We start from the raw sequence: 17791 nt of genomic DNA on the forward strand, positions 1-17791 counted from the left end.
TATACACATCTAGATGTGTATAAGAGACAGCTCCCTGGCTATGCAGACACTCAGCTCCAGAGGCGCTTCCATGACCTGGGCCTGGGTACAGAGGCCTTCAGCTCCTGTCTCTTATACACATCTAGATGTGTATAAGAGACAGCTTAACATCCGGTCCTGAGTACCTTTATACTAACTGTTCTCCCAAGGCACCTGCCTCAGAAAGCATTTCAAAGGGAGAGATACAGAATAATTGGTCAACTCATCAGAACTTGGTAGTGGACATTCCATAAATCCTGGAAGAAAATAAACATGTACTTAGTTTGCACATCTTAATCAGTCCTAAAAATTCTTAATCTTATTTGAGTTTACTGCGTCTTTGTCATGAAGTCTTGATAAAACCATGCATATACAGAATGTATACTTCAGACACGTCAGATGACAGTGTCCTGTTAAGCGGAATAGGCTTAGGAATCTTATCTTTTTAAAAATGTTATATTTTTGCATTTTCCAATTTTCCAACATTCAAAACAAAAGTGAAAAGATATTAGACAACAATAGGACAAAGTGACAGTAACAGACGAGCGTAACAACAAAAAAAAATTATATATACAAACATGCAATAAATAAGTCATAATAAAGAGTCAAATAAAAAATAATAATAATGAGACATTGGATCATATGGTCACCTGCCGTAAGCTACATATTATACATTACGTGTGAAACTTTTATATAAGGATTATATAGAGATTCAGTCAATGTGATGTGGGGGGAGATTCTCCATATAGTCAAAAGGTTGCCAAATTCTGTAAAATGTCTTTAACGTATTCCTCAAGCAATAAGTTATTTTCTCCAGTGGGATACAACTTTTAACTTCCGATAGCCACATTGCAACTGGCAGGGAGGAATCCGATTTCCATTTCAAGGCATTACATTTCTTGGCAATCGCTAGCAATATTTCTGTTAGCTTTATAGTATGGCTTTGCCTAAGATTGGAGTTAGTAAAGTTACCCAGTAGACAAACCTCCGGGTCTAAAGGGAATGCAACCCCGTGAATTGAGGATATGGTATCGCATACCCCCTGCCAGAAACCGTGTAGTTTTGAACACTCCAGTGGAATGGAGGAATGTTCCTTCATCTGGAGCCACATCTAAAACATAGGGAGGAGATATTCAGGTTTGAACTGTGTGCAGTCTAGATGGGTGATATAGAGCTGATGAGGAAATTAAACTGGATCGGGTCCTGTATCTGGAGTCAATGTGGATGTAATCTTATCTTTTTGACCTGTTTGCATTGACATATGTCCCTGTAAACTCAACGTAGTCAAAATATGAAACCTGTTTAACAAATCTGCTAGACCTTCAAAAAGTGTGCCTAATATTCAGTCTACTAAAAACATTTGCTTGGATCTACTTCAATTCTGGACACAGATCCACATAATGGGAAACAGAATATTTTTTTGATGACATTACCTTCTTGCTTAAATCATTTGTGGTTACCCAAACTGTAGAATTGAGTTATAATACTTTGAAATTGTCAAAAATGTCTCTTATTCAATTATTTCATACTCTGTCCCACTGATCCCTTACAGCCTGTTTGAATCAGTGAGTTGACGGCTATCTGATTCACAGGAAACGTATGCTAACCCACACCAGATGGTGGCCTCTAATTTAATATCAGCCCAATGCTCAATCCCTCTGTTGTCATGTGACCTTTGTATTGAAACATTATTTCTTCAAATACTAGACATTGCATTATTAGAGTGATATTCTGAAAGCCAATTATCATTCACTTTTTACTTTCACTAGGTCTCATACTGTTTCCCTCGACTAGACTCCCTTCTTCCATAGGAAGACTTCTCATCTCTACTGCTAATACACTCGGATCACTCTCAAGTTCTACTTTTCCCCTATTGCAAGATATAAAACAAACAAACATGAAAACTATCTCTGTATTGGAAGGCATTGTTTAATTTAGTCTACCCTAACAATGTTACCTCTTAATATTTATTACCGATTTCTGTTGGAATATTAAATTTTTGCTTCACACTTATTAAATATCTATTATTTTAAGATTAACATGTAATGCGCCTGAATTTATAAAATACATCTGCCAATCAGAAGGGAAGAGATACATTTGGAGGGAGCTTTCTTTTTAAGGTAGATTCGAGACGAGTCTCTTTCTGGGATCAACTTTCACAGTACTGGGCTGGCACTGTCTATCAGTCCCTATAGAGGTAAGCTCTGTCCATACTAAGTCTCTAACTAGCAAGTTAAACTTAGTAACCCATGATGCATTGATACATTGTTACTTTATCAAATAGTAACCCATTATACTATTAAGTTTCTTAATACTTTTTAGACCACTACGTACGTCTCCGGGTGGTGTGCAAGTAACAATAGTTTTTTCTATTGTTACTTCATCAAATCACTAGTAAACCATTTACTCTTCATATGTTACTTTATCTCTAGTAACCCATTATTACTCTTTATATGTTATCCCTAGTAAAAGCATATTCGGAATAGTACTTTCTCCTTTCATATTCACATACATAATAACGTTATGCCATCAAACTCCACTGAGACATGTTATCCTCGTTACTAATGAGACTTGTTATCCTCGATTGAGATCCTGAGATTTATCTCACCTGTAGATCCGAAGGCGCGGTGGTGGATAGGTTTTACATCCACACCACCCCATGTGCATCTTCAACGATTCCTAATGCCTACATAACACCTCGTGCTATTATCAGTGGTTCAGACCACATAGAAAAAGTATATCGTTGCACCTATGCACCACAGTATCTTGCCGCTACTCTCTATTATATATAAAACACCCCGTGCTCAATAACACTCGTGCTAGTATGTCCCAGCTACGATGGTGGTGGTGGACGAAACCTCTGATAACAGAACTGTAAATATGTTATAGATCGAAAAACTCAGCTCACACAGAACTGGTTGGGGTATTCATTCAGACCTCTTTCAACACGGAGCTAGTCCCCTGACAGCTCTCATTCACTCCGTACTTAGTAGCTACATTTTAATCCCTTTATCCATGTTCATCAGCCTTAATATCCAAATTTTAATCAATCAGTTTAACACGTCCTTTACACCACTCACACAACTTTAACATTCACTTAGCACTATTCCCAAACACACTCGGTAATCTCCCTTATTACCCATGTGCATCTTCAATGATTATCTGTCGTTACTTATTATTCACCACATGTATCTTTCACTATATTAATAACACCACATGCTTTAGTAGTGGCTGCAGACCACGTAGACACTTCTCTAATAAATGGCTACAGACAGCTGTCAGTGGGATTCCATGGTACCGGTACGCCCTCGCCTCTAGTCTTCTCATGACTAGTGAATAGCCTTCTCCTATAGACTATGGGTACCTTTTTATGTGTTACTCGCCTTAATTTAGTTTCATTTATTCGAATTTTTATTAAAAACATTATAAATGACTTACTGGAATTCAGTCGACAATGTCCCTCAATGTTCACAGATGATGTCTCCCCCTGTGCAGTTCACCAGTAAGGGTCTGGCTGGGTCCTTGTCTCTTTTGGTCAGACAGGAATTTCCCTCACGCTCATAAAATGTGCCACTGGTTGTTCCTCGCAGACCCCACTGGAAAGCTCCACAGGCAAAATCAATCATCCAGTTTGGGACGCCAAATTGAAGGCCATTCCATGCAAAAATTGCCAAGAATCTGAAGATCTCGTACAGTGCAAACGGCCCGAACCAGAATAGAAAGGGGAGTGGGAGGCCCCGGTGCACAACTGGGCAAGAGGACAAGTACATATAGTGTCTAGTTTGAGAAAACAGACGCCTCACAAGTCCTCAACTGCAGCTTCATTAAACAGTACCAGCAAAACACCAGTCTTAACGTCAACAGTGAAGAGGCGCTCTGGGATGCTGGCTTTCTGGCAGAGTTGCAAAGAAAAAGCCATATCTCAGACTGGCAAATTAAAAGAAAAGATTAAGATGGCAAAAGAACACAGACACTGGACAGAGGGACTCTGCCTAGAGGCCAGCATCCGGTGTCACCTCCTTCACTGTTGACGTTGAGACTGGTGTTTTGCGGGTACTAATGTACTTGTCGTCTTGCTCAGTTGTGCACCGGGGCCTCCCACTTCTCTTTCATTCTGGATAGAGACAGTTTGCGTTGTCTGTGAGGGAGTAGTACACAGCGTTGTACGAGATCTTCAGTTTCTTGCAGTTTCATAAGAAAGTTCTTTGTTTTTGGCATTTTGAGCTTGTAATCGAACTCACAAATGCTGATGCTCCAGATACCTCAACTAGTATAAGAAGGCCAGTTTTATTGCTTCTTTAATCAGAACAATGGTTTTCAGCTGTGCTACATAATTGCAAAAGGGATTTCTAATGATCAATTAGCCTTTTAAAATGATAAACTTGGATTAGCTAACACACGTGCCATTGGAACACAGGACTGATGGTTGCTGATAATGGGCTCTGTACGCTATGTAGATATTTCATAAAAAAATCTGCCATTTCCAGCTACAATGGTCATTTAAAACATTAACAATGTCTACACTGTTTTCTGATCAATTTGATGTTATTTTAATGGACAAAAACAAGGACATTTCTAAGTGACCCAAACCTTTGAACTTTAGTATATGGCAATGTAAACGACTCAGGATAAAATAAAACATTTTACAAAAAGGAAAAGACGTAGGAGGACTATCCGAACCAAACTTTAAATTGTATTTCCGCCCCATCCTAAATTGGTTTAGACATAATTATTCTGCCAATTATTCTGAGTATAGAGAGAATATGGTGTCTCCTATTACCCTGGAAGAAGTGGTCTTCACTGATATACAGTATCCCTTAAATAATTAAAACTACCCTCAAGGCTTATTATTATTTGGCGCAAAATTGAAAAGCAATGTAACTGGGAATCAAAATGGCATGCCCATACTCCAATATTTCACAATAATGTCTTGTTATCTGGAAGGTGGCCTTTGCACCCCCCCCCCCCCCCCCCCCCCCCCCCAATGGCCAAATGTGTAATCCCCATACCTTACTGATATCATGGACAGCAAGGGTTTGAGAACATTCCAAAATTTGAAAGATACATACACATTACCAGGCAACTTCTTCTTTCATATTTACTATTTCTTTTTTCATGTGGAATCCCTTGGGAAATCCAACTTGCAAACCATCCAATGATTGGATTTATATATAAATGATCTGGGCTCCTGAAAGGAGCTGATCTCTAAAATATATAGAAACAACTTTTGAAAGGTCATTCTGGATAGCCGTAAAGTATGTGGTCACAGATCTAAATTGAAAGGTCATTCTGGATAGCCATTAAAGATCACTAGCCACAAGTCTCATGATGAAGGTCATTCTGGGATAGCCATTAAAGTATGGTCCACAGATCTAATTGAAAGGTCATTCTGGGATAGCCATTAAAGTATGGTCCACAGATCTAATTGAATCTGGACGACCGTTTAACTGGAATAGAATATGGATAAATATGACCTTGGCATCCCGTAAACCGAACCATCAACTTATAKATTTTCAGTTTGTTCACAGACTGTATTTAACACCAAGGAAATGTTTAACGTTGAAATTGTCCCCAACTGTTCACTGTGTCCCCTACATCAGGTAAGCACATTCCTTCATATGATATCGGAGTGCCCCGCAGTTATATGCTTCTGGGGCAAAGTAAAAAATACAATTAAAATAATTTATTTTTATTTTTTAGAAGTGCATGAATTTAAATATTCAATGCTTTGAATCAGTTATGTTACTTAATGATAATAGCCCCTTGAATCTCTCAATGAATTATAGAAGATTACCGCTAGCAGGCAGCACTGCTGGTGTGGGAGGCATGGTTTCTGGTTGGGGAGGGAAGATACGGAAGGYGGGATGGGGGACTGAGGGATGGAACAGGTTGGGGTGATCATTATATGCATTTCTTTGATTGTTTTTTGTACCTGTAACCCTTTAAAAAAAAAGACAACTAAATAAAAGGGGGTCACAAAAAATAAAATAAACTTTCCTCAACCAGGGCTCTACGCTGACCTTTTTTTACAGGGAGCACGTGTGTGCCTAAGTTGAAAAATGCGGGAGCACACAAAGAAATTAGGCAAAGACGCAAAGACAAATATCTTAAGTAACAAGCCGCTTTCTTCGTAGTAATGGTGCAGGTATGACGGGCATGGCACCTGGGCTGCTGTACAGTGAAGTAATCATTGCAACAATTATCATCTGGGTGATGTTTTTTCTAGGTGCACTGATGCTCCTAAATTCAAATTCCAGGTCGCACAGCAAAAATATTTAGTTGCATATGCGATTCAAATTGTTACACCTGTAGAGCCCTGTAAACTGCATACAGTAASTATCTTTTGGATAAGGAAAATTATTGCTCGCTTATATGAATGTTAAGTTCCAATTACAAATGTTACAAAAACTGCAACGCGTGTGAGGCGTATTTGCATTTAGACAGAGGATTTGAGTATCATCGGAGCATCTGGACATTTTTCCTCACAAGGCTAAAGGGGATGTCCAATGGCTCATTGTAATGAAATGCAATTTGAGTCATGAATAAGGGTAAGGTTGAGCCCTGTGACTACTTGTCAGTGTAAAGTTACCTTTGATAACATAATTGTTAGGCCAAATGCTAATGTAGGAGCCATTTTGTCCTGTTTATGTGGTTGTTCTTACCCTGCTCGCCATTAACACATTGGAACTAAAATATGCGCCTACGGTAATTACATCTACATGTATTCTCTCCATAGCTATCTGCTTCCATACTTCCTGGTCCCCTGTTTGCTGATACATGTAACCCATGACACAAATCGATATAGTGCCCTCTAGTGTACACATTAAGTGGAATAAAGATAGATAAACTATATCCACAACACAACAACTACATAAGTAAGCCTAAATTGCTCCTACAGGAAAATTAATTTYACATGTATTTGACAACACAACATCCTACAGCTAACTATAACATAACTTGATCTCCCATCCTCTCCAACATTAACCCAGGTCCACYATGAGGCTCAGTTCCTGGAGAGGCTGGGCTGCGGTGACATGCAGGGCATCAAGGTCCTCTCCATCTTTGGCAACACGGGCGACGGCAAGTCCCACACCCTCAACCATATCCTGTTTGGCGGGGATACCATATTCTACACCTCCAAGTCCCCCAGCTCCTGCACAGTGGGCGTGTGGGCCGGCTTTGACCCCGGGCTGGGCCTGGTGGCTCTGGACACAGAGGGCCTGCTGGGGGCGGCGGCCAACCAGAACCAGCGCATGCGTCTGCTGCTGAAGGTGCTGGCCGTATCGGATGTGGTGGTGTACCGCACGCGGGCCGAGAGGCTGCACAACGACATGTTCCAGTTCCTAAGCAGCGCCTCAGGGGCCTACCTGAAGCACTTCACCCCCGAGCTGCGCGCCCTCTCCAGCCGCTGTGGCATGGACGTTCCCCTCTCCTCCCTGGGGCCGGCGGTCATCGTGTTCCAGGAGACCACCCACACCCAGCTACTGGGCCATGGTATGTACAGGAGAGGCCCAGTCACTAACATGCACCACATGCAATCATCTGTTTCTATGCATGCATCACACAACATTTTGCTCCTGAGTTGTTAGGCAACACATTGTTGGGGTATGCTGTCATGTTGTTGCAGACGCATCTGCCCAAAGTAATTGCCCCTTAGGGATAAATAACATCCATTTTTATTATTGAAATGAACAACAACACACCAACATTTTCTTATGTACGGTCAGAATCATACTTAACCGTCACACTGGCTGAGAGACCCACAGATACAGGTTCCCCAGCTACTTCAGTCACACATACTACACCATTTACACAGCAGTCAGTTGGGTGTGTGAACTCTATCCATGACGTTGTTCTACTTTGTCCCCACAGAGCGAACAGATGTCCCTGGCTATGCAGACACTCAGCTCCAGAGGCGCTTCCATGACCTGGGCCTGGGTACAGAGGCCTTCAGCTCAGTGCAGTACGTGGGCACACAGACCATCACTCCACCGACCAACTACTCTCTGCTCCTGGAGGCTGTACGCCAGCAAGTCAGGAACAATGCCACCCGATCGCCCCGTCAACCTGCCATCGTCTTCAGCGCTCTGCAGGTTTGTGTGTGTTTATCTCTTTGCATTGTTGCACAATTAATTAGTTTGATAGACAGGTAATGCCGGTACTAGCTAATGTTCATGGAAATTATGTGCTTGTCTGGGTAAATAGGCCTTTCCAAAACCAACCAATGAATGAATGATTTTTCTTTTTTTTGACCTCATGACCCTGCTTGGCTCCTCCCCTTCCATCCCCTGGGCGTCACCTGTCCTTCTCCCCTCCGCTCCAGGCCCTGAGTGACAGGTTCTGTGGGGAGATCTTAGACGACAAAATCCCCCTCTACTCCTTCTTCCCTGACGAATACTTCACCTGCTCTTCAGTCTGCCTCAGCTGCAAGTAAGTGACTTCCCTGCATCTGCTGCATGTATCTGCTCAGAGTAACTCTATCACATTAATCAAAACTAAATGGGGAGGGACTAACCTGCATTTGTCCAATTGAAGCTCTCGTTTTCAATGCAAACCGTTTTCCATGCTTTGCTACAGTGTCCGCTGATGAATGGTGTATTCACCTGCTGCACGTGAGCAGGTAGTGCTAGGATATGTGTCCCTCCCAGATGGGTTGCCACAAAGGAAGCATAAAAGTCTGTTTGTCCTATGTAACTCATACATCTCTATGGGTTTTCATTATGTACAGCGTCTTCTTTAACTTGGGAAATTTGAGCTAGATCAGAAACCGAATTTTCCCTAAACATACTGATTGGTGTTCATATCCAGAATTAGACATTGGTTTAACAGGCTCTCACTGCTTGAGTATGAAGCCTTGTTTGTCACCGTTATAAATGTGTTATAATGCACGTCTAACATCTTATGCCGCTAMGAGAAAAGGAGCGACGCCTTTTGGCCATCCACCAACATGGCAGATGATCAGAGATGTTAAGTATGTGATGGATGGATTAATTGTCCTTGTTTTCTTTCCCCTCAGCATCCGCTGTAAGAACGGGATGAACCATCTAAGAGACAGGGTCCCTCACCTGGCAGACGGACTGTGTCAGTACGCTCACCAGTACAACAACAAGGTCCTCATCTGCAAGGTAAGACATTTCACATATYGTTTGTGATGGGACTTAAGAGAGAAAGATACATTAAGTTAGGTTGAAAGCAATATAGACTTATTAATGTGATCTGAAAAGAAAARGGACAAGAAAGTATTCTTCTATGTATGATATAGGCTTGAATCCTGTGGAGATGGTGTTGAACAATTTGTAGTACTAGCAAATGCATGAACCAAGGGTATGAAGCTAGCATTAATCATACGTTGTGTGCTCTCTCCCTGATCTGYTCCTACCCACGCAGAGGTGCTATGAGGGTGGCAGGGAGGTTATTGTCATTCCTAAAACCTCAGCCTCCACAGACAACCCCTGGTTTGGGTTGGCAAAGTTCGCCTGGTCTGGGTGAGTTGTTGATGTAATCTGAACTCTTTGCAGACACTGATACACACACACACACACACACACACACACATACTTACTTTTTGATGGTATTAAAGATGTCCCTTTCAACCATCCAGTCAATGAAGTACCACTCATTCACAGATACATAGAATCCACTCTGCCATCTAAGCCAATGCACTATATATTTCCTTCCACTCTCTCCACGGTGCACCTGTCCTGCCAGGTATGTCCTGGAGTGTGGCAGCTGTGGTATCATCTACCGCAGCCGGCAGTACTGGCTGGGCAACCAGGACCCAGAGAGCGGCGTGGTGCGGCCCGAGGTCAAACACGTCTGGGAGGGGGTGAGCTGAGCCGCCTAGTCCTACACACCCCTCATTGTACTGGCAGGAACTACAGACAAACAGTCACTCAAGCTCAATTGAAGTGCCAGTGAGAATATMTAGATGCATTTGCGACTGAACAGGTTGGAATTTATATGCAAACTGTCTGGCATATATTTAACWTTCAAAGTATGTCCGTTATCAAAGGTTAATAAAGATAATGTTACTCTCACTGGCAACATCAACACTGCATACTGTACTTTAATGTGTCGTGGTCATCATCAATTATGAATGGATGAATACGCACTGCCAACATAGATATCAAATACATTCAAAGATGACCTCCCTCTCCTTCTGACCGTTGCTCTCTCTGTCTCTATGTCCAGTCTGAGGCCTTCCTGACAGACCACCAGAATGCGGCGCAGAGGGTGCTGGATGGGATGAACTTTGTGATCCAGTCTGTGTCGGAGTACAGCACGGGCCCCACCAAGGCTGTCACGTCCTGGCTGACTGACCAGGTGGCCCCGCTCTATTGGAGACCCAACACGGACATCACCGTGAGTCATCGCTCTCACAGCATCATCGAACCATTAACACGGCATCTAGACCAGCAACACACTCACAGGCTTTTTGAACAGATAGCAGAGCCCTAAGAATAGCTGTTTTTATTAAGGTGATAGACCCAGTGCCCAAATACCAAAAGAAACAGCATTAATTCTAAACCCAATATATTATCATTATAGTGAGTAAAACCAACAATTGGCTGTTTTAATTCTCAAATGTGGCACTGAACAGTTTGGTATGGTTGTGGGTGTATAGTTTTACTACTGGCTCTTGACATTCTAATCATTATTGTGCTCTGTCCCTGTCCCCCAGATGTGTCACTGCTGTAAGAAGCCCTTTGAGGAGGCAGAGAGGAAGCACCACTGTCGTTGGTGTGGCGAGGGCTTCTGCCAGGCCTGCTCCACCCGCAGGATGCCCGTACCCGAGAGGGGCTGGGGAAGCACCCCCGTCCGGGTCTGTGACACCTGCCACCGCCAGGGAGGGACCGACACCACCAACCAGGGTCAGGATACCAGCTAATGTTTTAGGATCAGTGTTGGGCCGTGGATGTTAATGTAAAACCTGATGTTACCTCCTACTTAGTCTGATTCAGMATCAGTTTTTAGTCAAATGTATTATTATTATTTTGTAATGAATGAGGGACATGTCCTAAATGGWACCCAGTTCCTTTTATACTGAACTATTGACCGAGGTGGGCCATTCTGGCTCGAACAACGCTTACTTSCRGAAGACTTACCATCTTACTTTACTTTACTTACTTGGAACCATTGGGCTCTGGCCAAAAGTAGTACACTAACAAAGAGAATAGGGTTCAGTTTGGGAGACAACCAAGGTGTTTGATGTGAATAGTGAGTGTTCATTCATGTTTCCCTCGAAAGACGACTCCTCTCAAGGGACTTCCTAGTTATATAGAGTTAAAATAACATGTTTTCCAGTGATCCTGATGGCTTTGTTGGTCCCTCTCTGTGTCCTGTAGTGTCTGTGGTGGAGCCGCGGGGGCTGATGGCCCGCAGGGTGACAGAGGTGGCCCAGTCTACTCTAGACATGGTCACCACTGCAGTGGACTACCCTCTGTGTGAGTACTGCTAGCGTCGTATTTGAGAAACGCATCACAAATAAAGCTAGCTAGTATAAATGTCTCTGTGTATTCACAAAAACACTTGGAAAAAACTTCACACCAGGAACCATAGACATTTTACCGCATATGCAGACAGAAATCCACAAGATACAACATTTAATATTATATTCACAAAGATTACACAGTCTTTATCCTCTGCTCTGACTGTCAATAAACAGCTATTTATTTATCTCGCTCTCCTCCATGTTCCAGGCTTTGTGAAGGGAGTGGCCCGGCCTGACTACTGGATCCCCGACCAGCAGATCGTGCAGTGCCACAAGTGCAGCAAAGCCTTCACCCCCAGTATGTCCAAGCACCACTGCCGGGCATGTGGCCAGGGTGTCTGCAGCGGTTGCTCCTCAAAGAGCCGCCCAGTGCCCTCCCGTGGCTGGGACCACCCTGTCCGCGTCTGTGACGACTGCGCCAGCCTCAAGGGCAGCCTGTGAGGTCAGGGCAGAAACCAGGGATACTGTGCTACTAGGTATCTGAAATCTAGTGAGACACCACGGCACACCACATTTTGCTTATCTCTGTTTCTCTATGCACTATGAGCCACTGACCTTTTTAAGAGAAAAATACCCAATTCAGGTGACCCCTGCCCTATGGGGAAGGCACTCGAGTGTAATGTGCTGAAGTAGCACTCTAAACATGGGACTGCCTCATCTGATATCGACTGCCTAAAAACCAAGAACTAAACTAGCGGGACAAGAACTGGACTTCTGACAACTGGAAAGCTGCGACAGTTGTAAATGACTGAGTGTAGAAGATGTGCAATCCTACCAGACTGAGAGAACCTCCTCCAAACAGCCCACTGTTTGCACTGAAAGACATTAGCCCGACAACTTTTCTGTTTGCACACAGATCTCTCTACTTGCGACCGGGAAGAATCTTAATATTATTCTTACCTGTTGGGAATGGCTGAACATTGATGAGTTAGATCAGATTTTAATTCAGCTGTGGGCTGTAGTGGCCAGCCAAGCCTTTGCCTCAGACCACACCAAGAAGTAACAGCCCTGTAACCTGACAGAGACGACACATGAAGTGACATCACAACATGCTCTTCCTCCCTGAATGTGATCTCGGGCAGTGTGCCATGGTTTTGAGTTGATGCACAAGACAGGAAAATGAATAAAGATGTCACATGCAGACATTCCAGTTGACATTAGTACCCTTTTTCACACTGTCTTGCTGACCCCATCCATACGGTGCTGGCTCATGTATTTTCCTTTAACATTGTCCTTTCCAGCATGGTTCCAGCAACTAGGGTGGATTATTAACCAGTGCTGTACTGCTGGGCTCGGCTCACTAGTGTGAAAGGGGTATAGTATCTGAACAGGTAGGCACTTTTGGGATCCATTGATGTTTTGAAACAAGCACATTATTTTTTATGAATACTGAGGGTTTAGTTAGTGAAAAGGCACAAGAGGCAGTGCTGTATCATGAATACAGTCAAAGGTAAATGGCGTTGTTCGGCCCGACGCTAGAGCGGAGTCGACCCATTTGCCTGTGACTGTATTCATGATACAGCACTGCCTTTGCGTGCCTTATTGTTTTTAGAAATCTGTTACCAACATATTAAAATAACAATGAATTACATATTTTCATTAACATTATTTTAATAAGTAAATTCATAAAATGTCATTATTCTACCAGGAGATATAGTGCGGACAAAAATCTGGTTGTTCTTTTGTTCATGTTGCTACAGATGCGACCTAGTCGTTAAAGATTTTTGCATAGTTGCTATGCAACAGGATGGTCGTCAGTTCTACTAAACAAAATGGTTGCTATGCAAGCAGGATAACTTTCGTGTCACTAGCTAGCCAACTTCAGGTCAGTCAAGTCAAACATTGAACCTGGAATGACCGTACATTAGCTACATTTTCGTTTGAGCTGTTTTCTATTGGCATTTACTTGGATTTGTTCATGATAATGGCTTTGATGCGTGATTTCGCCTAGCTCAGAAAAGGTCTCGTCTGGTCACAGAGAAATTGAAGAGTTAAACATTGTTTCCGAGGTTGGACAGGCAGACAGCGAGGTTTATATTAACCCCGCTATACCAAAATATATGCTAGTCTGGAAGGAAGGGGAAATAATGTGCGAGTTGAGATGATGATTCGGACAGCAACATGAACATGTCATGATGGAACTGTTATCAGGCATCCAGGATCCAAACAACCAGTTTTATTATTAGAATTATTAGCTAGTGTTATTATTGGAAGAAATCTCAAATTGAATCGCTTGCTTATGTAAAGCACAGATTATTTGCATTTGCAGTAATATCATCTATCCAGTATCCATTGATGTGACTGACATGTTATCCGAATCTAAAAGGCCATTTCATTTCTCCATCAGATTTTATTCTCTTTACAAAGTACTGGATCCTATAATACTGGCCTTCTGTATAGTCATAACCAATTGTTGTTTTATTCAATGTGTATATACTATGAGATTCTGGGTATATGACAATCTTGATTTTTTTTTAAAAATCAGTCTTGTCTGAATATTAATTACCTGAAGCCATCCCACTGGGCACACACTGGTTGAATCAACGTCATTTGTCAACCTATTCTGACGTGGAATGTATGTGGAAAACACATTTGGATTTCCAAAAAGTCATCAACCAGTACTGTTCATCTCATTTCAACCAGCATAGTAAACATTGAAATTAGGGTAAAACTTAAATACAATGACTTAACCTGACTAACAGGTTGTTACATCAATCGAATTTCAACATAATCATCAGAACTATGTTTATGTTGAAAGTGCGTTGAAAATTCCACATCCTATATTCCATATACAGTATATTGGTGTGGTTGAAATTAAGTTGAATTTCATATTTGATTAGATGTTTTATTTTATCTTTAAATGTTGATACTAAAATGGTATATTTGAATCAACGTCATTGAGTCAATGTCATCCCATCAACCTAAATAAAGAGGTATGTTGAAATACAGTTCAACCAGTGTGTGACCAGTTTTCTTCTCACAATAACATACAGTGCCTTGCTAAGGTATTCACACCCCTTGGCGTTTTTCCTATTTTGTTGCATTCCAACCCGTAATTTAAATAGATTTTCATTTTGATTTGATGTCATGGACAGACACAAAATAGTCAAAATTGTTGAAGTGAAATGAAAAAAATAACTTGTTTCAAAAAAACGGAAAAGTGATGCATGCATATGTATTCACCCCCTTTGCTAAGAAGCCCCTAAATAAGATCTGGTYCAACCAATTACCTTCAGAAGTCGCGTAATTAGTTGAAGTCCACCTGTGTGCACATGATCTGTCACATGATCTCAGTATATATACACCTGTTCTGAAAGGCCCAAGAGTCTGCAACACCACTAAGCAAGCGGCACTATGAAGACCAAGGAGCTCTCCYAACAGGTCAGGGTTGGGTTATAAAGAAATATCAGAAATGTTGAACATCCCACGGAGCACCATTAAATCAATTTGCTAACCTTACTTTGCTACCTGACAACTTTAAGGTTTTAACTTTTTAATTACCGTTTATAATTTTTGTTTTTCCCTCGCTCAACTTTTTTTCATTCAACTTTTTCACTCCGGACCGCTTTATCTGGACGTGGTTCGTCAGGACCTCCACCAGCCGAAGCTAAGTAGTAACATTAACATTATGCCTTCTAATTGCAGRCGCTGTARTCATAATATACAGGAAAACGATCGCCTTACGGCGAGGATAGCTTACCCTTGCCTAACGATTGCGTCTGAAGCTGCTGCAAGCCTAGCTTCAGACGCAATCGTTAGGCAAAGGTAATTTCAGTGTAGGAAAGGATAAAACAGCGTCTGTGCCACCAGTAAGTACAGATAGTAACGTTAGTATAAATCCCATCGCACAGTCCCCGCAGCCGGACAACTTTATCATGGTTTCTGGAGGGAAATGCTGTAGGAATGCTCAACCGGTGTCGCTCATTCAGCCGACAGAAACTTTCAACCGGTTCTCCCCATTAAGCAGCGAGTCAGAGGCCGAGCCTTCTCTGGTCTCTACTCCTCCCGTTACGGGGTCTAAGARGCTGAAGCCTCCCACCATTAGCTCTGACAAATTGAAAACCCTAGTCATTGGCGACTCAAATACCCGCAGTATTAGACTTAAAACYAATCATCTAGCGATCATACACTGCTTTCCGGGGGGCAGGGCTACCGACGTTAAGGCTAATCTGAAGATGGTGCTGGCTAAAGCTAAAACTGGCGAGTGTAGAGAGTATAGGGATTTTGTTATCCACGTCGGCACCAACGATGTTAGGATGAAACATTCAGAGGTCACCAAGCGCAACATAGTGCAACAGCGTGTAAATCAGCTAGAAAGATGTGTCGGCATCGAGTAATTGTCTCTGGCCCCCTCCCAGTTAGGGGGAGTGATGAGCTCTACAGCAGTCTCACAACTCAATCGCTGGTTAAACTGTTTTCTGCCCCTCCCAAAATATAGAATTTGTAGATAATTGGCCCTCTTTCTGGGACTCACACCCACAAACAGGACCYAGCCMGYCCTGRTGAGGAGTGACGGACTCCATCCTAGCTGGAGAGGTGCTCTCATCTTATCTACSAACATAGACAGGGCTRTAACTCCRCTAGCTCCACAATGAGATAGGGTGCAGGCCAGGCAGCAGGCTGTTAGCCAGCCTGCCAGCTTAGTGGAGTCTGCCACTAGCACAGTCAGTGTAGTCAGCTCAGCTATCCCCATTGAGACCGTGTCTGTGCCTCGACCTAGGTTGGGCAAAACTAAWCATGGCGGTGTTCGCCTTAGCAATCTCACTGGAATAAAGACGACCTCCATTCCTGCCATTATTGAAAGAGATTGTGATACCTCACAGCTCAAAATAGGGCTACTTAATGTTAGATTCCTCACTTCCAAGGCAGTTATAGTCAATMAACTAATCACTGATCATAATCTTTATGTGATTGGCCTGACTGAAACATGGCTTAAGCCTGATGAATTTACTGTGTTAAATGAGGCCTCACCTCCTGGTTACACTAGTGACCATATCCCCACGCATCCTGCAAATTCGGAGGTGTTGCTAACATTTATGATAGCAAATTTCAATTTACAAAAAAAACAAAAAAATATCATCTTTTGAGCTTCTAGTCATGAAATCTATGCAGCCTACTCAATCACTTTTTATAGCTACTGTTTTCAGGCCTCCTGGMCCATATACAGCATTCCTCACAGAGTTCCCTGAATTCCTATCGGACCTTGTAGCCATGGCAGATAATATTCAAATTTTTGGTGACTTTAATATTCACATGGAAAAGTCCACAGACCCACTCCAAAAGGCTTTTGGAGCCATCATCGACTCAGTGGGTTTTGTCCAACATGTCTCCGGACCTACTCACTGCCACAGTCATACTCTGGACCTAGTTTTGTCCCGTGGAATAAATGTTGTGCATCTTAATGTTTTTTCTCATAATCCTGGACTATCGGACCACCATTTTATTACGTTTGCATTCGCAACAAATAATCTGCTCAGACCCCAACCAAGGAGCATCAAAAGTCGTGCTATAAATTCTCGGACAACCCAAAGATTCCGAGATGCCCTTCCAGACTCCCTCCGCCTACCCAAGGACGTCAGAGTACAAAAATCAGTTAACCACCTGAGGAACTCAATTTAACTTTGCGCAATACCCTAGATGCAGTCGCACCACTAAAAACAAAAAACATTTGTCATAAGAAACTAGCTCCCTGGTATACAGAAAATACCCGAGCTCTGAAGCAAGCTTCCAGAAAATTGGAACGGAAATGGCGCCACACCAGACTGGAAGTCTTTCGACTAGCTTGGAAGACAGTACCGTGCAGTATCGAAGATCCCTCACTGCTGCTCGATCATCCTATTTTTCCAACTTAATTGAAGAAAATAAGAACAATCCAAAATGTATTTTTTATACTGTCGCAAAGCTAACTAAAAAGCAGCATTCCCCAAGAGAGGATGGCTTTCACTTCAGCAGTGATAAATTCATGAACTTCTTTGAGGAAAAGATCATGATCATTAGAAAGCAAATTACGGACTCCTCTTTAAGTCTGCMTATACCTCCAAAGCTCAGTTGTCCTGCGTCTGCACAACTCTACCAGGACCTAGGATCAAGAGAGACACAAGTGTTTTAGTACTACAGTGGGGCAAAAAGGTATTTAGTCAGCCACCAATTGTGCAAGTTCTCCCACTTAAAAAGATGAGAGAGGCCTGTAATTTTCATCATAGGTACACTTCAACTATGACAGACAAAATGAGAAAATAAATCCAGAAAATCACATTGTAGGATTTTTTATGAATTTATTTG

At 42.4% G+C, this 17791-nt stretch overlaps 1 protein-coding gene across 1 annotated transcript in view; it reads left to right on the forward strand.

Moving 5' to 3' along the window:
• The window catches only part of LOC111949893 (zinc finger FYVE domain-containing protein 1), a 34598-nt gene extending 20135 nt beyond the window's left edge, over positions 1-14463 (forward strand). The window contains exons 2-11 of the mRNA XM_023967229.1: positions 7008-7512; positions 7891-8111; positions 8342-8448; positions 9035-9143; positions 9406-9503; positions 9727-9844; positions 10210-10380; positions 10700-10889; positions 11364-11462; positions 11718-14463. Of these exons, the coding sequence (XP_023822997.1) occupies positions 7008-7512; positions 7891-8111; positions 8342-8448; positions 9035-9143; positions 9406-9503; positions 9727-9844; positions 10210-10380; positions 10700-10889; positions 11364-11462; positions 11718-11950 (1851 nt within the window). The 3' untranslated portion in view covers positions 11951-14463. The remainder of the gene's footprint in view (positions 1-7007; positions 7513-7890; positions 8112-8341; positions 8449-9034; positions 9144-9405; positions 9504-9726; positions 9845-10209; positions 10381-10699; positions 10890-11363; positions 11463-11717) is intronic.
• The last annotated feature ends 3328 nt before the right edge of the window (positions 14464-17791 follow it).

This window comes from Salvelinus sp. IW2-2015, linkage group LG22, assembly GCF_002910315.2.
Source record: "Salvelinus sp. IW2-2015 linkage group LG22, ASM291031v2, whole genome shotgun sequence".
NCBI classification, from domain to species: Eukaryota; Metazoa; Chordata; class Actinopteri; order Salmoniformes; family Salmonidae; genus Salvelinus; species Salvelinus sp. IW2-2015.